Genomic DNA, 20,890 nt, shown 5'->3' on the forward strand with positions numbered 1-20,890 from the left:
CCTCCAATGCCTCTCTACTGTTGTCCAACTGGGTGGGACTCCTCTCACCAAGCTCCATTCATATCTAATTAGAGCCAGGGAATCACTTGCAATGGCTTTTCTTCCTGCTCCCACACTGTTACCTCTGGTGTCCCCCAAGAATCTATCCTGGCCCCCCCTCCTATTTCTCATCTACATGATTCCCCTTGGTGACATCATCTAAAAACACAGTGTTCGTTTTCACATGTACGCTGATGACGCCCAACTCTAACTCACCACTTCTCTTTAGTCCTCCACTGTTGCTAAACTATGGGACTGCTTATCCGACATCCAGTACTGGATGAGCAGAAATTTCCTTCAGTTAAATATTGGGAAGAATGAAGCCATCGTTTTCAGTCCCCATTCCCTGGCTACTGATTCTATCCCTCTCCCTGGCAACAGTCTGAGATTAAACCAGTCTATTCACAACCTTGGTGTCACACTTGACCCAGCGATGAGCTTCCAACCTTATATTTCCTAACAATGCCCAACTTCACCCCGTCTCAGCTCATTTGCTGCTGAAGCCCTCATTCATGCCTTTGTTACCTCTAGACTTGATTATTCCAATGAATTCCTGGCTGGTCTCCCACATTCTACCATCCATAAACTTGAGGTCATCCAAAACTCTGCTGCCTGTACCTGAACTCATACCAAATCCCGTTCACCTATCACCCCTGTGCTAGCTGATCTACATTGCTTCCCAGTCAAGCAACGCCTTGATTTTAAAATTCTCATCCTTGTTTTCAAATCCCTCCATGCCTTCGCCCCTCCCGATCTCTGTAATCTCCTCCAGCCCCACAAACCTCTGAGATATTCTGGCCTTCTGAGCATCCCTGATTTTAATTGCTCCACCATTGGTGGCTGTGCCTTCAGTTGGCTAGGCCCTAAGCTTTGGAATACCCTTACTATACCTCTTTGCCATTCTACCTCACTTTCCTCCTTTAAGACACTCCTTAAAACCAAACTCTTTGACCAAGCTTCTAACCTAATATCTCCTTATGTGCCTTGGTGTCATATTTTGCTTTATAATGCTACTGTGAAGCAACATGGGACTTTTTTTACATTAAAGGCACTATAAACATAAGTAGTTGTTATTGTTGTACCTTCATCAAAATCCTGGAAATCCCTACTCCTTAATGTTATTCCTATATTTAAAAAGGGAGGTTGAACAAATCTAGGCAACTGTAGACCAGTTGGCTAAACATTGGTGGTAACTAATACAATGGATTTTTCACTCAACGATGCAATAGCAAAACCAAAAATATAATAAAGAATGGTTAGCACAGATTTTGAAAGGGAAGGTGATGCTTGACCAACATTATTGAATTCTTTGAAGAAGTAACAGAAATGGTGGATAAGGGTAATGGATTAGGCATAATATATCTAGATTTCCAAAAGTCCTTTGATAAGGCAGAGTCAGGGAGCAAATGGATAGCCAACTGACTACAAAATTGGGAATTGGGCCAGAATTTTTTCAGCAGGTCGGAAGTTCTGCCACCACGACTGAAAGCGGGTCCTGAGCCTGTGGGGGCAGACGGCGCGACTCCGGGTAGCATTTTACCAGCGGTAGCCAATGAAGAGGATGGCGGCCCGCCGCTCTGAACTATTGGCTCAATCAGAGGGCCGGAAGTTCAGCAGCGCCACTGATAGAGGCGACAATTGCTGAGGTTGCAGGAAGAATAAGGTGCCTCTATGCTGAGGCCAGATAAGCCTTCCAAGGACTATGGAGCGGCCATAAAGGAAGGCCCCCTCCCTAGGTGAACTCGCTGGGAGGCTGCTTCTTTATACCTGGCGGTCTCTCCACATGGTGGGAGCCCTTTCTGACGTCGGTAAAATGCCAGTGGGGGTGGGAAATGGCTGATAATTGATATAATTGGACGCCCACCTCCAGTCGGCTATGCTTCTGCTGCTCCCGCCCCGAGAATATCACATGGCGGAGGGAAGACGTCAGGCTCCCCTCCCAACACCATCCGCCGCCATTTTACAAGGCGTCCTGTACCCCAGCCCATCTTCAGAGAGCTGGTAAAATCTAGCTCTATGTGTTAAAAGACTTATTCACACTGCCAAACAGTGGGAACTGGCATTTCACATGAATCAGTACTGAGACCACTGTTGTTCACCATTTACATAAACAACTTGTACTTGGGAATCAAAAGTACAATTTCAAAAATTGCAGATCACACATATTTGCATTATTACTCAAGACTGCGATACAAGAGTCCGTTAATAAATTTGCAGAATGAGCATGTAAATGTCAAATGAATTCCAACATAACTAAGTGTGAAGTGGTGTATTTTGGTAGGAGGAATAATGAGGGCATACACTACTTAGAAAATAAGAGTCTAAATGGGGTAGAGTAGCAAAAGGATCTAACAGTGAAGATTCATAAATAAAAAGTACCAACACAGGTTAACAAGGCCATAAAAAAAATAGCACTGAGTTCATTTCTAGAGGAACAGAATTGAAAAGCAGATATGCTTGGCTGGAATTTATTAGCATGCCACGCTCCCTGGGTGCGCTGTGAGAGCAGCGGCCTTCCGACATGGAAGTGTTCCCACACAGCCCCTGCAATATTACGCGCGAGGGCTGATTTTAATTGAGGGGGCGGGGCAGCCGCCCCCGATGACATAGAAGGGGTGGCCGCCGCGTCCCCAGCAACGGCGTCCAGTGCCACCGCACAGGCGCCGGCGCCATTTTTATAGGCTTCAAGCCCTGACAGCTGATGTAAAATTTTAAAGGGACCAGCACTGTAAATTTCAATAAAAACATTAAATTGAACATAAAAGCACTACTTCCACCCCCCCATGAGAAACAATAAATTTATTTCCCTCTCCCACCCTCGAAAAACCCATTTTTGACCATCCCGACCCTTCAACCCCAAACTTTGCACTCTTTGCCCATCAACGGGGCGGCACAGTGGCGCAGTGGTTAGCACTGCAGCCTCACAGCTCCAGCGACCCAGGTTCAATTCTGGGTACTGCCTGTGTGGAGTTTGCAAGTTCTCCCTGTGTCTGCGTGGGTTTCCTCCGGGTGCTCCGGTTTCCTCCCACATGCCAAAGACTTGCAGGTTGATAGGTTAATTGGCCATTAGAAATTGCCCCTAGTATAGGTAGGTGGTAGGGAAATATAGGGACAGGTGGGGATGTGGTAGGGATATGGGATTAGTGTAGGATTAGTATAAGTGGGTGGTTGATGGTCGGCACAGACTCGGTGGGCCGAAGGGCCTGTTTCAGTGCTGTATCTCTAAAAAAAAAACCCCATTCCCACCATCCCCATAGCCAATAAAAAATGTTTCCTCCACTCCTCCATCCCTCCCACCCTAAAGATTTTATTCCTCCCCCGTAACCACCAGATTCTTGCCTCGGAACACCATATGGAGTTCCGAAGGCACGCGAGGTACTAACGGCGGCCGTAAAATCAGCCTGGGAAGGCCAACAACAGCAGGTAAGTGCATTTATCTATAATTTAGGTTGTTTTGAATATGTAGATGAAGGCCCTGCAGCACCAAAGTCCCCCCGCTGCCGGTAAATATGCGGCAGGCCCTCCTCGAGGTCGGGGGTCAAGGCAGGCCTCACCCCACAGAATTTTATGGGCCCTCCCCACCCCCGTCGCAACCCACGGCGTCAAGGGGCTCGTAAAATTCAGCCCAATATGTTTAACTTATACAGAACCTTGGTTGGACAACACTTATAGAGTACAGTGAACAGTTGCAATCTCCACATTATAAAAATGATATCCAGGCACTGCAAAAGATAAAAATAGATTTATGATAGAAGAAATATAATACCAGAACTGAGAGATTACAACTATTAGGACAGATTGAACAGGCTGGGGATATGTTCTCTAGAAAACAGAATGGCGAGGAGTGACCTAATAGAAGTCTTTAAAATGATGAAGGGTAGACTAAGAGATGTTGCCACTTGTGGGGAGTCCAAAACTAGGGACCATAAATATAAAATAGTCACTAATAAATCCAATAAGGAATTCAGAAGAAACAATCTTACCCAGAGAGTGATTATACCATGGAACATGCTACCAGCATGCAGCAGTTGAGGGGACTAGGGTATAAAAACAAGAAACGCTGGAAATACTCAGCAGGTCTGGCAGCATCTGTGGAGAGAGAAGCAGAGTGAACGTTTCAGGTCAGTGACCCTTCTTCAGAACTAGCAAATATTAGAAATGTAAAAGGTTATAAGCAAGTAAAGCGGGGGTGGGGCAAGAGGTAACAAAGGAGAAGGTGTAAATAGGACAAGGTCACAGAATAGCTGTTTGGGGCCTTGGATAGTGAGCAGAGAGGAGGTAAATGGGCAGGTAATACACCTTCTGCGATTGCAGGGGAAGGTGCCGTGGGAAGGGGACGAGGTGGTGGGGGTATGGAAGAGTGGACCAGGGTGTCGCAGAGGGAACGATTCTTTCGGAATGTTGACAGGGGAGGGGAGGGGAAGATGCGTTTGGTAGTGCTTCACGCTGGAGGTGGCAGAAACAGTGGAGGATGATCCTTTGGATGTGGAGGCTGGTGGGGTGGAAAGTGAGGACAAGGTGAACCCTGTCGCGGGGGAGAGGAAGGGGTGAAGGTAGAGGTGCAGGAACTGGGCCAGACATGGTTGAGGGCCCTGTCAACCACAGTGGGGGGAATCCTCGGTTGAGGAAAAAGGAAGACATATCAGAAGCGCTGTAATGGAAGGTTGCATCATCACAGCAGATGCGTCGGAGATGGAGAAACTGGGAGAATGGAATGGAGTGCTTACAGGAGGCAGGGTGTGAAGAAGTGTAGTCGAGGTATCTGTGGGAGTTGGTGGGCTTAACAGCATCTCATTTACCGATCAGGCACGCTACAGCCTGCCGGACTGAACATTGAGTTCAATCATTTCAGAGCATGACGGGCCCCTTTTTTATTTTTTATGTGTTTATTTTATTTTAGTTTCTTTCTACTGTGCCTACCCACTGTTTTTTCATGTTTGTGCTTGAGCCCAGGCTGTTCAGTTTTCTGTCAACTAACACCCTCTCTGTACTAACGCTTTGTCTTTCATCAAACCATTAACATACCGTTTGCCTTTGCTCCATGACCTTCTGATCAGTTATTCTCTGTGACCTTGTCCTATCAACACCTTCTCTTTTGTTATCTCTTGCCCCACCCTGGCTTTACTTGCTTAAATCCTAGTACATTTCTGGCTCTGCCTGTTCTGATGAAGGGTCACTGACCTGAAATGTTATCTCTGCTTCTCTCTCCACAGATGCTGCCAGACAAAGAACAAAGAACAGTACAGCACAGGAACAGGCCATTCGGCCCTCCAAGCCTGCGCCGATCTTGATGCCTGCCTAAACTAACACATTCTGCACTTCTGGGGCCCATATCCCTCTATTCCCTTCCTATTCATGTATTTGTCAAGATGTCTCTTAGACGTCGCTATCGTATCTGCTTCCACCACCTCCCCAACAGGCCATTCGGCCCTCCAAGCCTGCGCCGATCTTGATGCCTGCCTAAACGAACACATTCTGCACTTCCGGAGCCCATATCCCTCTATTCCCTTCCTATTCATGATTTGTCAAGATGTCTCTTAGACGTCGCTATCGTATCTGCTTCCACCACCTCCCCTGGCAACAAGTTCCAGACACTCACCACCCTCTGTGTCAAAAACTTGCCTCGCACATCCCCTATAAACTTTGCCCCTCGCACCTTCAACCTATGTCCCCTAGTAACTGACTGTTCCACCCTGGGAAAAAGCTTCTGACTATCCACTCTGTCCATGCCGCTCATAACTTTGTAAACCTCTATCATGGTCGCCCCTCCACCTCCATCGTTCCAGTGAAAACAATCCGAGTTTTTCCAACCTCTCCTCATAGCTAATGCCCTCCAGACCAGGCAACATCCTGGTAAACCTCCTCTGTACCCTCTCCAAAGCCTCCACGTCCTTCTGGTAGTGTGGCGACCAGAATTGCACGCAATATTCTAAGTGTGGCCTAACTAAGGTTCTGTACAGCTGCAACATGACTTGCCAATTTTTATACTCTATGTCCCGACCGATGAAGGCAAGCATGCCGAATGCCTTCTTGACTACCTTATCCACCTGCATTGCCACTTTCAGTGACCTGTGAACCTGTACGCCCAGATCTCTCTGCCTGTCAATACTCCGAAGGGTTCTGCCATTTACTGTATACCTCCCACCTGCATTAGACCTTCCAAAATGCATTACCTCACATTTGTCCGCATTAAACTCCATCTGCCATTTCTCCGCCCAAGTCTTCAACCGATCTATATCCTGCTGTATCCTCTGACAATCCTCATCATTATCCACAACTCCACCAACCTTTGTGTCGTCCGCAAACTTACTAATCAGACCAGCTACATTTTCCTCCAAATCATTTATATATACTACAAACAGCAAAGGTCCCAGCACTGATCCCTGCGGAACACCACTAGTCACATCCCTCCATTCAGAAAAACACCCATCCACTGATACCCTCTGTCTTCTGTGACCGAGCCAGTTCTGTATCCATCTTGCCAGTTCACCTCTGATCCCGTGTGACTTCACCTTTTGTACCAGTCTGCCATGCGGGACCTTGTCAAAGGCTTTACTAAAGTCCATATAGATAACATCTACTGCCCTTCCTTCATCAATCATCTTCGTCACTTCCTCAAAAAACTCAATCAAATTAGTAAGACACGACCTCCCCTTCACAAAACCATGCTGTCTCTCTCTAATAAGTTTGTTTGTTTCCAAATGGGAGTAAATCCTGTTCAGACCTGCTAAGTATTTCTAGCATTTCTTGTTTTTATTTCAGATTTCCAGCCTCTGCAGTATTTTGCTTTTATTGAGGGGAATAGGGTAGATGCATTTAATGAGTAGTGAGACAAGTATGTGAGAGAGAAAGGAATAGAAGGATCTGGACTGATAGAATTAGATGAAGTAAGGCGGGAGGAGGCGCGTGTGGAGCATAAACATCTACTTTGACTAACTGGGCTGATAAATGGCCTGCTACCTGTAATTCTATATAACAGTGATGTGAGAGCACCTTTACCAAATGAACTGCAGTAGTTCAACCAGGCTCACCACCACCACCTTTTCAGGCCACCTAGGGATGGGCAATAAATGTCAGCATTTCCAGTGACGTCTGCATCCCAAGAATCATTCTCATCTACAAGGGGAAGGGGGAAGAGGGGGGAAATCAGAAATTGGCAGCGCATTTCACTGCTTAACGTGGACTACAAAATTCTGCCCAAGGTCATCATCAATCAAGTCAAGTCAGCTCTGGAGTTGATGATCCACCCCGAACAGACCTGCACTGTACCCGGCAGGAAAATCTCTGATAGCTTCATGCTACTCAGGGATATGATCGCCTATGTATGGGACATGGGGGGGTGGATACCTGCCACATTAGCCAGGACCAGGAAAAGGCCTTTGACAGAATATTGTACACCTACATGGTGGATGTGTTCTCCAAAATGGGGTTTGGGGAGGGAATCTGCAATTGGATCCAAGTGCTCTACACAAGGACCAATAGCATAGTTTAAATGAATGGGTGAGAAAGAGGTCCAGGTTCCCCTTTTAGCCTTCACCTGGTCTTACGGTAACCAGGTATAATTTTAAACATAGCGTGTTTTTAAATCCTCCTTGGTGAATCCTTGTTCACCGCTTTCCAATTATAAGGCAAAGAAACCAGAACAAACAGGCTTTCTTAGGTTTAAAGAAGAAAAGTTGAAATTTATGAAACTTAAACTCTAATTTGGTTAACACCTACGGATACACTCTGCGCCCCACGCTAGCATGCATATGCAATACGCACATACAAATAGGGACAGAAAAGAGCAGAAGAAAAATAAAGTGGAAAGGTGTGAGGCAATATCTGAAGAGTTGTTGTTATGGTTTTTCGAGCTCACTGTACAGTCCTTGATTGTAGGTAGATCTTGCTTTTCATTGAGGCTCAGTATTCTTCTTAAACCTTGTTCGCTGTAGGAGACTTTTCTCTCTTGGGGTTCATGTGTCTCCAGTGGATTCAGAGGCTTATGAGAAAGAGATGGGAGTAGACGGGAGAGAGATCTTCTCAGTCCAGGAGCAAACAGACTCTCTGCCCAAATTGTTTGTACAAATTCAGAAAACTCAAGTTGCCCAGCAGGTTTGTCATGTGACTAGCTGGTTTGACCATGTCCGTTTGTGTATTCAGCCATCTTAGCAGTTAACCTGGAATGCGAGCTCCCCACCTTCAACGTCTGGTGATCAAAAGTCCATTGTGGGTTGAATGTCAGGGAATGGCAGCTTTGTCCTTCCAAACACTGTTAATATGTAAATGTCTTTTCGAGCCACGGCTGATCTGTTTAACAAGTCTTCTTCACTCCAGTAACAGTTTAAAATCAATGTTCAAGACAAAATTAATGTGCCTCACTCTTGGCAGGTGGGGGCCGAGCATAACATTGTGCATGGATGACGTTGCTGTCTTCCGCTCGGATCCGCTGTCAGTGTGCAGACTGATGAGCATCGACGACCAGCCTTGGGAACCAAAGTAAATTGTAGCAGGAGTGAGACCATGTTCTTTGGGAACTGGGCCAACCGATCCTTTGTCTCCTCCGCCATCAGGTCAGACTAACTGAAGGTGCTGGGGATGTGGTTCAGAGGGGCTGGGGCATGTGCCAAAAACTAGAAGGAGCATATAGCCAGGGTGAAACAGAAACTGGGCATGTGGGAGCGACGCTCCCTCTCCATTGCAGGCAAGAACCTGGTCATCAGGTGTGAGGTGCTCTCGGTGTTGCTCTACATGCCGCAGGTCTGTCCCAAACCCCGCTCCTGCGCTGCGTTGGTCACCCAAGCCATCTTCCACTTTATCTGGAGATTGAAAATGGACCATGTCCACAGGGACATGATGTACAAGTCTCTAGATGGCCATCTTTGTGTGCGGCTGCAGCACGCTGTGTGTAGACCCTCAATACACAAACACTAAGTATCATTACATGCTGAGGTTCTATCTGTCCCTGATGTTGTGAAGGATGGGTCTGTCCACAATGCCGTAGAACGCTGATTTCAGTTGGACCCTGCCATCCCACCTGTCCCTCATGGAAAAGTTTATGCAGAAAAACTCTTTTGACCATAAGTCCATCAGGCACTGGTCTGCACGTAATGTCCTCGATGGTTCTTTGAGCAGACTGTCAAAATCATTTGACAGAATGCCTCATTGCCAGAACTTTCAAGCAAGCTCCAAGACTTAGTTTGGCTGGTGGTGAGAAGGGCTCTCCCCGTCAGATCCTGCCTGCACGCCTGGAATTTCAGCACCACCGCATGCTGTCCTCGAGGTGGCTGAGGGAGGGGCAAGAGACCGTCGCCCACCTCCTTCTGGAATGTGCCTTTGCAAAGCAGGTCTGGAAAGAGATGCAGTGGTTTTTGTTGCGGTTCATCCGAGCAACTCTGTAATGCAGGACTCAGTGCTTTACGGACTGTTCCCAGGGCTGCACACCGAGATAAACATCAACTGCTGCTGGATGATTTTCAACTCAGTGAAAGATGCTGTCTGGTCTGCCTGAATCTTGCTGGTCTTCCAGTGCAAAGAGTTGTCGATGACCAACGTTTGCGGACTGACGCATTCCATCCAAGGTCCAGGACTATATCCTGAGGGACGCACTAAAATTTGGGGCAGCCACCTCAAGGGCTCAATGGGGAAAGGCCACTATCCAAAGCCCTCCCGCCATAGTCGACCAAGGGGCTGAAAACCGTGTAAAACTCCTCGGGCTGTATGTACCAGAGAATGTTTGACACAAAATGTAAATGTACATTGTAAATATAACTTGTAATGGCAAGTGAAGTGAGGCACCTTATGTGTTGAAAGAAACTGATTTGTATTGCACTTTAAGTAATGTCAAATTAGAACTGTAATGCAATGTACTTTTACAAATTTTATGAACAAAGTATATTTTTGGAAAAAAAATCTGTATCCCAAGAATGAATTAAAACAATAAGGACAGTGACCAAAAAATTTTAAAATCCATTCTCCAGCAATGACACAGCTCATTAACTTGAGGAGCAGAAAAAACACACAATTTAAAAACAAAAAATTAGATAACAATGGTAATGAAAGTTTTAAGTGAGAAATTGTCAATCAATTTATCAGTTCTGGAAACAGCTCACAGCAGCCTGCATGCCAAGTTCTGTATGGCAGTGGTCATTTTACAAGCGTCCTGAATGCCATTTCCATATTTTTGTCTGAGCTTTTATTAAAACAAAGATGAAAGTTGACTTATGACACAATTATATCGATGCATCACAGTGCCCTATTCTGTGTGGAAACTCAATTATGAGACTTGTAGCTGTGGCAACTCAACCTTTTATCGCAGTATAAAATTAATCAGACAGAAAACAACTGTATAATTAGGGACCAACTTGTTCCTCACTGCAATGTCCAGTAGTTTCAACAACAGGAATCATCAGCGTCACCATCACAGGGACATCAGCTGAACTGAAGTGAAATATGCAGCCATTATTTATAAGATGGCCTCAGGAGTGATAGAATAAGACCTGGTGACATCATTTTGTCACAGGATGACTTTCAACAACCGTGGCATGTACCAAATAGCCCTGTTTCCATACTGCTGCTGCCACTTCTCCGTGTTCAAATTCTGGATGGAAAAATTACCATAGAAATAAAAAGCACACCTACAATACAATGATCAAATAATCTTAAATGTGCCAAATAGCATTAAAAACATAAACCATACTAATAATCCAATGTGGTCTACTTATTCACTGGCCATGTTCCAATATATTATACAGAATCCCTAAGGCCACAAATCTGGATAAAGTGCATAATCACAACAGTTTCCATATTCGATTTCATAAAGTACTTAAAATTCTTCAAGCTAAAATTATGTACCCATTTTAGATTGATCTAAGTACTATAACTCATTTACTAAGGGACAGACCCAACTGAAGGTAACATACTCTGTGTTTAGGTCCAGTGGCTTAACTGTGGTTATGGGATCCTGTAATCCCCTATAACTGAAACAGATCATTCATAAATTTAACAGCAAGACTAAAATAAGTAAACTTCCAAAGTCCATAAAACGAAAGCCTGACTCTCGAGAACATCACCTTTATAAAGTAATTTAGATGGTGTTATTTCACTTTATACGGAATCATCGGCATTCTCTTTGCAAGTTCTAACATTTTGCTTATACATGAGTGCGATATTTAATCTCCAACCCCGCCAGCTCGCCTCGGGCCATCAAAGGTGTGAAGGTTCACGGTCAACTGGGTTAGAACTCACGATGCTACCACCAGGGTGCAAAGCATTTCTAATTTCACAATGACCTTTATTGAGAACATCTATATCTGTCTGATAAATGTTGAAATAAAAACTTCATTGTGTAACAAATTTGCATAAAAATTTGCATTCCAATCAAAACATGATTTAAAAATATAAATCAAACAATGTATATAACATTGTGTAAAACACCCTCAATAATATTCATTAAACACTGGTCCTTTTCCCAGCTACATTTCACTGTAATCTTTGAAGCTGGGAGAAAATATGAATTCCAAAACAGCCTGAAGGTGTAATATGCAATCAGGCATTTTATTTTTTGTTCCAATACTCACCGAACCTCTCGGTTGCTGGGCTAAAATGGCGAAAGTGGCCAGTTGATTACAGAGACATTTAGTGTGTGCTGCTTGTGTTTGCACTGTTTCACAGCCCTGAGGGTCCCAGCTCCCTGGACCGGAGTCCCTGTGATAAAAGAGACAGGGAGGAAGAGAAAGAGAGAGAGAAACATGAGACATCAAAGCGACCACCTAAGCACTATTCATTGATAAAGAGAAGAAAACGGGCAAATACATTGATATCAGTCAAGTGCTGCTATATCAATCATCAGCAGATATGACTCCCCGCACCGTAGGGATCGCGTCACGCTACAATAAGGTAAAACCTTTTTAATGAAAATAAAAATTCCTTTCAGACCACGTTTAGTCTGATGATCGATGTCTTTTTCTCTTCGGTTGCCCACCACTGTCACTTCTCACAACTTCTTTCCCGCGTTCACCTCAGTGAGTGCACGTACCGCTGGCAGTACGATCACGTTAACCCACACTTGTTCAATGCTCAGCGGCGAGCTGCCAAAACCACAATCGCTTCCAGTCATCTCTTATAAGTTCTATGGATCGCGCCGCGAGGTCGATTCTCTCCCCCCTCCCCTCATCAAATGTGTTTGCAAATGGCCTAGATTCTGGTGCCGCTCGCCTTGCATTGAACCAAGTGCTCACGAACTGAAATATCAGCGGCAGTGGAGAATTCGGGGGATTAAGTCGAGCAGGTACTACAATGCAATCCATCACCTGTTTCAATGACGAGTGTCTTCGAGCATCAAACCCAGAGTATCCGCCAGACGCAAGCGTTTTCTAAATTCTACACGTATTCATTCTGCCCGATTTTAATTTAGCCCTTTTGGAAAACAAAAGATTGTGAAGGATCGGGCATCCGTCACTTTAATGATAACATTTGAAGTAATACATGTCAGCAGCAAGATCAAAATGAACTTCCAGGTCAGAATTTTCCCTGACCTTTGGGTTCTCAATCCCCAAAAGTTGAAAGGACCAAATAATCGGGGTGATGCAAACAATGCTGACCCTTCCCTAAATTAAAATGGACAAATACGGATGCTGGAAACCTAAAACCTAAATGGACACAACAACTGTAAAAAGGGAATAAAAGAGAAAATGCTGGAAATACTCAGCAGGTCAGGCAGCATCTGTGGAGAGAAAAACATCTAACATTTCAGGTCTGTGACTTTTCATTTCCAGGATTTTCTCTTTTATTCCCTTTTTACAGCTGTTCTATCCACTTAGGGTTGCTAACTCCAGCTCCAGAAGCTCTTGCACATTGGTGGGAGGAATCCAAAGTGAAAAAAGTCATTGGGTCAATTAAAAAATGAACTTCTATTTGTCAGTTACAAAAGTATTGTGGATGGAAGGGATCGTCAACAGTGCTATTAAGCGACACGGCACAGAGGCGCAGTGGTTAGCACTGCAGCCTCACAGCTCCAGGGACCAGGGTTCGATTCTGGGTACTGCCTGTGTAGAGTTTGCGAGTTCTCCCTGTATCTGCGTGGGTTTTCGCCGGGTGCTCCGGTTTCCTCCCACAGCCAAAGACTTGCAGGTGATAGGTAAATTGGCTGTTGTAATTTGCCCATAGTGTAGGTAGGTGGTAGGGAATATGGGATTACTGTAGGGTTAGTATAAATGGGTGGTTGTTGGTCGGCACAGACTCGGTGGGCCGAAGGGCCTGTTTCAGTGCTGTATCTCTAAATAACCTGCTCACTGATGCTCAGTTTGGATTCTGCCAAGGCCACTCAGCTCCTGACCTCATTACAGCCTTGGTCTGTATGAACGAAAGAGCTGAACTCAAGAGGTGAGGTGAGAGTGGCTGCCCTTGACATCAGGGCAGCATTTGGGCGAGTATGGCATCAAGCAGCCCCAGCAAAACTGGAGTCAATAGGAATCAGGGGAAAATTCTCTGCTGGTTGGAGTCATAACTAGCGCAAAGGAAGATGGTTGTGATGTTGGAGATCAATCATCTCAGTCCTCGGACATTAATGCAGGAGTTCCTCGGGGTAGTGTCCTAGGCCCAACCATCTTCTGCCGCTTCATCAATGACCTTCCCGCCATCATAAGGTCAGAAAGTGGGGATGTTCGCTGATGATTGCACAATGTTCAGCACCATTCGCAACTCCTCAGGTACTGAAGCAACCCATGTCTAGATGCAGCATCCAGGCTTAGGCTGATAAATGGCAAGTAACATTCATGCCACACAAGTGACAGGCAATGACCATCTCAAGCAAGAAAGAATCTAACCATCTCCCCTCGATGTTCAATGGTATTACCATCACTGAATTACCCACTATCAACATCCTGGAGGTCACCATTGACCAGAAACTGAACTGGACCAGCCACATAAATGCTGTGGCTACAAGAACAGGTCAGAGCCTGGGAATTCTGCAGCAAATAACCCACCTCCTGGTTTCCCAAAGCCTGTCCACCATCTACAAGTCAGAAGTGTGATGGAATACTCTCCATTTGACTGGATGGGTGCAGCTCCAACAACACTCAAGAAGCTCGACACCATCCAGGACAAAGCAGCCTATTTGGCACCCATCCACTACCTTCAACATTCACTCCCTCCACCACCAGCGCACAGTGGCGGTAGTGTTTACCATCTACAAAATGCACTGCAGCAACTCACCAAGGCTCCTTCGACAGCAACTTCCAAACCCACGACCTCTACCACCTAGAAGGACAAGGGCAGCAGATGCATGGGAACACCGCCACCTGCAAGTTCCCCTCCAAGCCACACACCAACTTGACTTGGAACTATATTGCCGTTCCTTCACTGTCGCTGGGTCAAAATCCTGGAACACCCTTCCTAACAGCACTGTTGGTGTACCTACACCCCAAAGACTGCAGTGGTTCAAGAAGGCAGCTCACCACCACCTTCTCAAGAGCAATTAGGGTTGGGCAATAAATGCTGGCATAGCCAGCAATGCCCACATCCCCCGAATGAATAAAAATGTCTGTTGGACTGGGATGTCATGTGGTGGAACATGCAGGAATACAAAATCAGAGTTGTCAACCCTACTACCTACAGAACTGACAAACTGCAGAAATTAATCCCAATGAATTATAGGGGGGAATTTTATCCTGGCAGCGGGGGTCTCGATGTCTGGAGAAACTGACACCAAGATCCCCACGTCGCCTTTTCTATGGAAGGCTTGTGAATTTAGTGCCAATTAAGCACTTAAATGGACAGCAGCAGGCCTTCCACAGGATCAAGGACCTCATCACTGGAAGTCCCACCCTTGCAGAGCTCCCGGTCAATCAGAGGCCGGCAACTGAAACGCCATCGCGAAGGCAGTGGCTGCTGCTGCAGGTGCACTATCAGAGGCCAAGGAGCATTATTCTAACCAGGCCTTGGGTAGGTCAGGGCAGGAGCAGTCTTGCAGGGTGGGGGTCGTGGGGGAGGGGGAATTGGCAGCAAGGGCAGGGGGCGGCCCTCAGTGAGCACCCGCACCCCCCCCCTTCCGAATATCGAGTCTCTCATTCAGGCACTGTGCTGTTAAACAAGGGCTCCCCTCCCTCACTCGGAACTGGGAAGCAGCCCACACGATTTTCCGTGCCATGCTCCTGTGTGGCAACAGGGCTGCCCGACGCACGGCTAATTGCACCTGCAGCGAGAAGTGGCCCTTAATTGGGGGTTCTCCTTCTCCTCTTTTCTTTGGCCTCCTTGTCTCGGGAGACAATGGGTAAGCGCCTGGAGGTGGTCAGTGGTTTGTGGAGCAGCGCCTGCAGTGGCTATAAAGGCCAGTACTAGAGTGGCAGACTCTTCCACAGGTGCTGCAGGTAAAATTGGTTGTCAGGGCTGTTTCGCAGTTGGCTCTCCCCTTGCGCTTCTGTCTTTTTTCCTGCCAACTGCTAAGTCTCTTCGACTCACCACACTTTAGCCCCGCGTTTATGGCTGCCCGCCATCTCTGACGATCACTGGCAACTGACTCCCACAACTTGTGATCAATGTCATAGGACTTCATGTCGCGTTTGCAGACGTCTTTAAAGCAGAGACATGGACGGCCGATGGGTCTGATACCAGTGGCGAGCTCGCTGTACAATGTGTCCTTGGGGATCCTGCCATCTTCCATGCGGCTCACATGGCCAAGCCATCTCAAGCGCCGCTGACTCAGTAGGGTGTATAAGCTGGGGATGTTGGCCGCCTCGAGGACTTCTGTGTTGGAGATACGGTCCTGCCACCTGATGCCAAGTATTCTCCGGAGGCAGCGAAGATGGAATGAATTGAGACGTCGCTCTTGGCTGACATACGTTGTCAGGCCTCGCTGCCGTAGAGCAAGGTACTGAAGACACAGGCTTGATACACGCGGACTTTTGTGTTCCGTGTCAGTGCGCCATTTTCCCACACTCTCTTGGCCAGTCTGGACATAGCAGTGGAAGCCTTTCCCATGCGCTTGTTGATTTCTGCATCGAGAGACAGGTTACTGGTGATAGTTGAGCCTAGGTAGATGAACTCTTGAACCACTTCCAGAGCGTGGTCGCCGATATTGATGGATGGAGCATTTCTGACGTCCTGTCCCATGATGTTCGTTTTCTTGAGGCTGATGGTTAGGCCAAATTCATTGCAGGCAGCCGCAAACCTGTCAATGAGACTCTGCAGACACTCTTCAGTGTGAGATGTTAAAGCAGCATCGTCAGCAAAGAGAAGTTCCCTGATGAGGACTTTCCGTACTTTGGTCTTCGCTCTTAGACGGGCAAGATTGAAGAACCTGCCACCTGATCTTGCGTGGAGGAAAATTCCTTCTTCTGAAGACTTGAACGCATGTGAGAGCAGCAGGGAGAAGAAAATCCCAAACAGTGTAGGTGCGAGAACACAGCCTTGTTTCACGCCACTCAGGATAGGAAAGGGGTCTGATGAAGCGCCGCTATGCTGAATTGTGCCTTTCATATTGTCATGGAATGAGGTGATGATACTTAGTAGCTTTGGTGGACATCCGATCTTTTCTAGTAGTCTGAAGAGACCCCGTCTGCTGACGAGGTCAAAGGCTTTGGTGAGATCAATGAAAGCAATGTAGAGGGGCATCTGTTGTTCGCGGCATTTCTCCTGTAGCTGGCGAAGGGAGAACAGCATGTCAATGGTCGATCTCTCTGCTCGAATGCCACACTGTGCCTCAGGGTCGACACGCTCGGCCAGCTTCTGGAGCCTGTTTAGAGCGACTCAAGCAAAGACTTTCCCCACTATGCTGAGCAGGGAGATTCCACGGTAGTTGTTGCAGTCACCATGGTCATCTTTGTTTTTATAGAGGGTGATGATATTGGCATCGCGCATGCCCTGTGGTACTGCTCCCTCATCCCAGCACAGTTCATTAATTGCCCAGTTAAGGGCCTCAATTGGCAGCAGAGTGGGAAGGCTGTTCATAAACCTTCCTGCTCCGGACTAAATATTGGCGGAGGTGTGATGGTGGCAGGAAACACTCCACCACCACCATGCCACGCAATTTTATGCTCACCCCACCTACAAACCTGCTGCAGGGAACAGCATAAACTTCCCCCCATTGAGTAAAATCAATCCCATTCCTCCACTAACTCTTCCTCAGTGTCACCTAAACAAAACTGCCAATAACACTCATGCATTTAGCTTCATGCCCCAGCTCAGGACTTAAACATATATTATGGGTATTGCTCTACGAGGTAGTGCTGTATTGTCAGGGAAGCTCCCCTTCTGATGAGACTTTAGCCCAGTTATTTGTTAATAATAATGGTGAGGCTATCACTGTTGACAGTTATGGAATAATTCGGACACCAAGTTCTAGTGTCTGCACATGTGCAGCTAAATGCAGAAATCTGGAAGTTACGGTACAAGTCCTGCACCTCCACAAGCTTGAGTACACCAATATTAAAATTCATGAAAAGTTTGAAGTTGCTATATTTACCCACTAGTTACCCACAAAACCTGCCAGATAAAGTTAGCGTTAAGGTGTCAGGGAATTTCTAACAATGAGATGAAAATAGAGTCATGTTGTCGAAGCTTTTTATCTTGCACTCATCAGGACAATCCACAAGAATACCAATGTAAAGGAAAGCAACAACTTTATACTATTTGAGAAGACAGTGCTGATTGGTTGGCAAGTGAACTCTGATTGGTAGAGGCGTTGCCATGGAGAATGTACCGGTTTATGGTGACTGACAGTTAACGTTCAAGCTTTGTTTCAAATTTAAACCAGGCAGTGACTCTGATTGGTCAAGGCATTGCCCTGAGGAATGAACCAGCGAATGGCTGTCACTTATTTTGTTTAGTTGAAACAATCGCAATGTGTGTACATGTTCTTTCTGTCTGCCAAGAACAGGACCCTGTGTATTAATATATGTAGCTTCCAGTACACGCTATGCGCCACACTGCGAGTGATACTGACAATCTTAAATTGGTTGTCAGCGTAATTCTTGGCACACTGAGAATTATTTAGCAAATGTTGTCCAATCGCGTCCAATGTTGGACACTGTGTTTTGAGTTTTGCAAGCATGGGCTGGTTGGGTACGGCCTGTACCTTGACTGTTGTGAACAGCGGAAAGGACATGTTGTTTGATATAATCCGCTAGCCTTTGGGACGTACGGCCTATATACCTTGCATCACACTAGCATTGAAATTCATATATCATGTTACTCATTTGTGTGATAGGCAGCACGTCATTTTGGCTTGATGGCAGCATCCTATTAGTGACGAACACCACACGTGTTGCTACTGCATTGTAGCAGCGTGAAACAGCTTGCTTCATTCCTTGTTCCAGTCCTACTCAGGCTCCCTCCCCCAACTCTTTTTTCGGTACGTTGATGACTGTATCGGTGCTGTTTCCTGCTCCCGTTCCGAACTGGAAAATGTTATCAACTTTGCTTCCAATTTCCACCCTTCTCTCACCTTTACATTGTCCATCTCCGACACTTTCCTTCCCTTCCTCGACTTCTCTGTCTCCATCTCTGGGGATAGACTTCCACTAATATTCATTACAAGCCCACTAACTCCCACAGCTGCCTTGACTACACTTTCTCACACCCTGCTTCCTGTAAGGACACCATTCCATTCTCCCAGTTTCACCATCTCTGCTCTGATAATGCAACCTTCCACAACAGCGCTTATGATGTCTTGATTTTTCCTCAAACGAGGATTCCCCACCAGTGTGTTCGACAGGGCCCTCAACGGTGTCTGGCCCATTTCCCGCACCTCCACCCTCACCCCTTCCCCTCCCTTCCAGAACCGCGACAGCATTCCCCTTGTCCTCACCTTCCACCCCACCAGCCTCCACATCCAAAGGTCCATTCTCCGCCATTTCTGCCACGTCCAGCATGATGCCACTACCAAACACATCTCCCCTCCCCTGTCAGCATTCCGAAGGGATCATTCCCTCTGTGATACCCTGATCCACTCCTCTATTACCCCCGACACCTCGTCCCCTTCCCACGGCACCTTCCCATGCAATCGCAGGAGGTGTAATACCTGCCCTTTTACCTCCTCTCTCCTCACTATCCAAGGCCCCAAACAGCCCTTTCAGGTGAAGCAGTGATTTACTTGTATTTTTTTCAATTTAGTATACTGTATTCGCTGCTCACAATGCGGTCGCCTCTGCATTCGGGAGACCAAACGCAAATTGGGTGACTGCTTTGCGGAACAGCTTCGCTCAGTCCAAATACATGACCCCGAGCTTCCTGTCACTTGCCATTTCAACACACACCCCCTGCTCTCATGCCCACATCTCTCTCCTGGGCTTGCTGCAGTGTTCCAGTGAACATCAACGCAAGCTCAAGGAACAGCATCTCATTTGGCGATTAGGCACACTACAGCCTACCGGACTGAACATTAAGTTCAATAATTTCAGAGCATGACTGGCCCCCTTTTTATTTTTATTTTATTTTAGTTTTGTTCATCATTTATTTTTTCACCCACTGCCCACTGTTTTTTTTCAGGTTTGTGCTTTTGTCCCCGGCTGTTCATTATTCTGTCACTTAACACCCTCTCTGCACTAACTTTGTCTTTAGGACACCCTTTGCCTTTGCTCCATGACCTTCTGTCAGTTATTCTCTGTGACCCTCAGTCCTATCAACACCTTCTCTTTTGTTATCTTTTGCCCCACCTCCATTTATTTACTTAAAACCGATTACATTTCTAATCTTTGCCAGTTCTGATGAAAGGTCACTGGCCTGAAATGTTAACTCTTCTCTCTCCACAGATGTTGCCAGACCTGCTGAGTATTTCCAGCATGTTTTGGTTTTATTTAAGATTTCCAGCATCTGCAGTACTTTGCTTTTATTATAGCTAGCTTCACCTGTTGCTCAATTTTTTTGGATGCATTACCCTTCCAGGGTAATCTGAGTTAGATTGGGCACTTTTCAGGGCTGAAAATGATAGCCTTCAGCCCATTCATAAGTTTACGCGATATACAGCGAGACATGATGTGATCAGGTTAGCCATTGTCACGCAGGATGCCTTTGATTCGCTCAATTTCAGCATCAAGCTTGCATGGTAAGCGAATGATTCAGGCCCTATTTTCGAGGTTGCCGATAAGTCCAATCTTGTAGCTCGTGGAACTGTAAGAATCCCAACGCATGTACTAACCAGTGAAGGTAGGTTTGCGGTAGACTGTAGTAGAGAACCCCTAGTTGATTTCTCAACTAGTATGTCAAGGAAAGGGAGCTCATTTCACTGCTCCATTTCAAAGGTGAATTTGAGTGCAGGATGGAGCCCATTAAGACGTGTAAAGAAATGTATCGTCTACTTATTGAAAATATGCAAGAGGTAGCAGTATAAGTGTCATTCTCTCAAAGACACGGTTCTCTTGGAACCCAACAAAGATATTTGTGAGAGCTGGGCCTAGAGGGGATCCCATGGCAACACCATCTATTTGGGTATACATGGTGTCGTTAAAACGGAACTCAACTGCGCGAGTTGCCGAGTTCATAAGTTCAATGAATACTGATTCACACAATGGTGGCAGGTCTAGGTAGCCATGATTTGGTGCTGCAGCGCAAACGTCTATGGCTCCCTTAAGTGGTACATTGGTGAATAGGTTAGCAATGTTAAATTAGCACATGTACACGGCTTGCTATCGATATGCAAGTCCTATATGGTCTTCGCAAATGTGAAGGAATCCTTCACCATGTATGTGGAGAACTTGCTCAAAACTGGTTGTAACAATTCACCCAACCATTTGGCCAATTCATGTTATGCAGAACCGGTCATAGATAGGATAGGGTGTAAAGGGACATCACTTTTGGGGTAGCTCATACATATGCGGATGCAGCGAACCGTGAAGACAAACCCTGTCACATATATCACCCAGCAGCTCATTGCTCT

At 46.2% G+C, this 20,890-nt stretch overlaps 1 protein-coding gene across 1 annotated transcript in view; it reads right to left on the reverse strand.

The window, feature by feature from the left end:
• Positions 1–20,890, reverse strand: part of LOC137347073 (adhesion G protein-coupled receptor B2-like) — a 1,240,702-nt gene that overhangs the window by 328,994 nt on the left and 890,818 nt on the right. Inside the window, exon 17 of the mRNA XM_068011112.1 lies at positions 11,598–11,724. Within this exon, the coding sequence (XP_067867213.1) occupies positions 11,598–11,724 (127 nt within the window). The remainder of the gene's footprint in view (positions 1–11,597; positions 11,725–20,890) is intronic.

This window comes from Heterodontus francisci, chromosome 31, assembly GCF_036365525.1.
Source record: "Heterodontus francisci isolate sHetFra1 chromosome 31, sHetFra1.hap1, whole genome shotgun sequence".
Lineage (NCBI taxonomy): Eukaryota > Metazoa > Chordata > Chondrichthyes > Heterodontiformes > Heterodontidae > Heterodontus > Heterodontus francisci.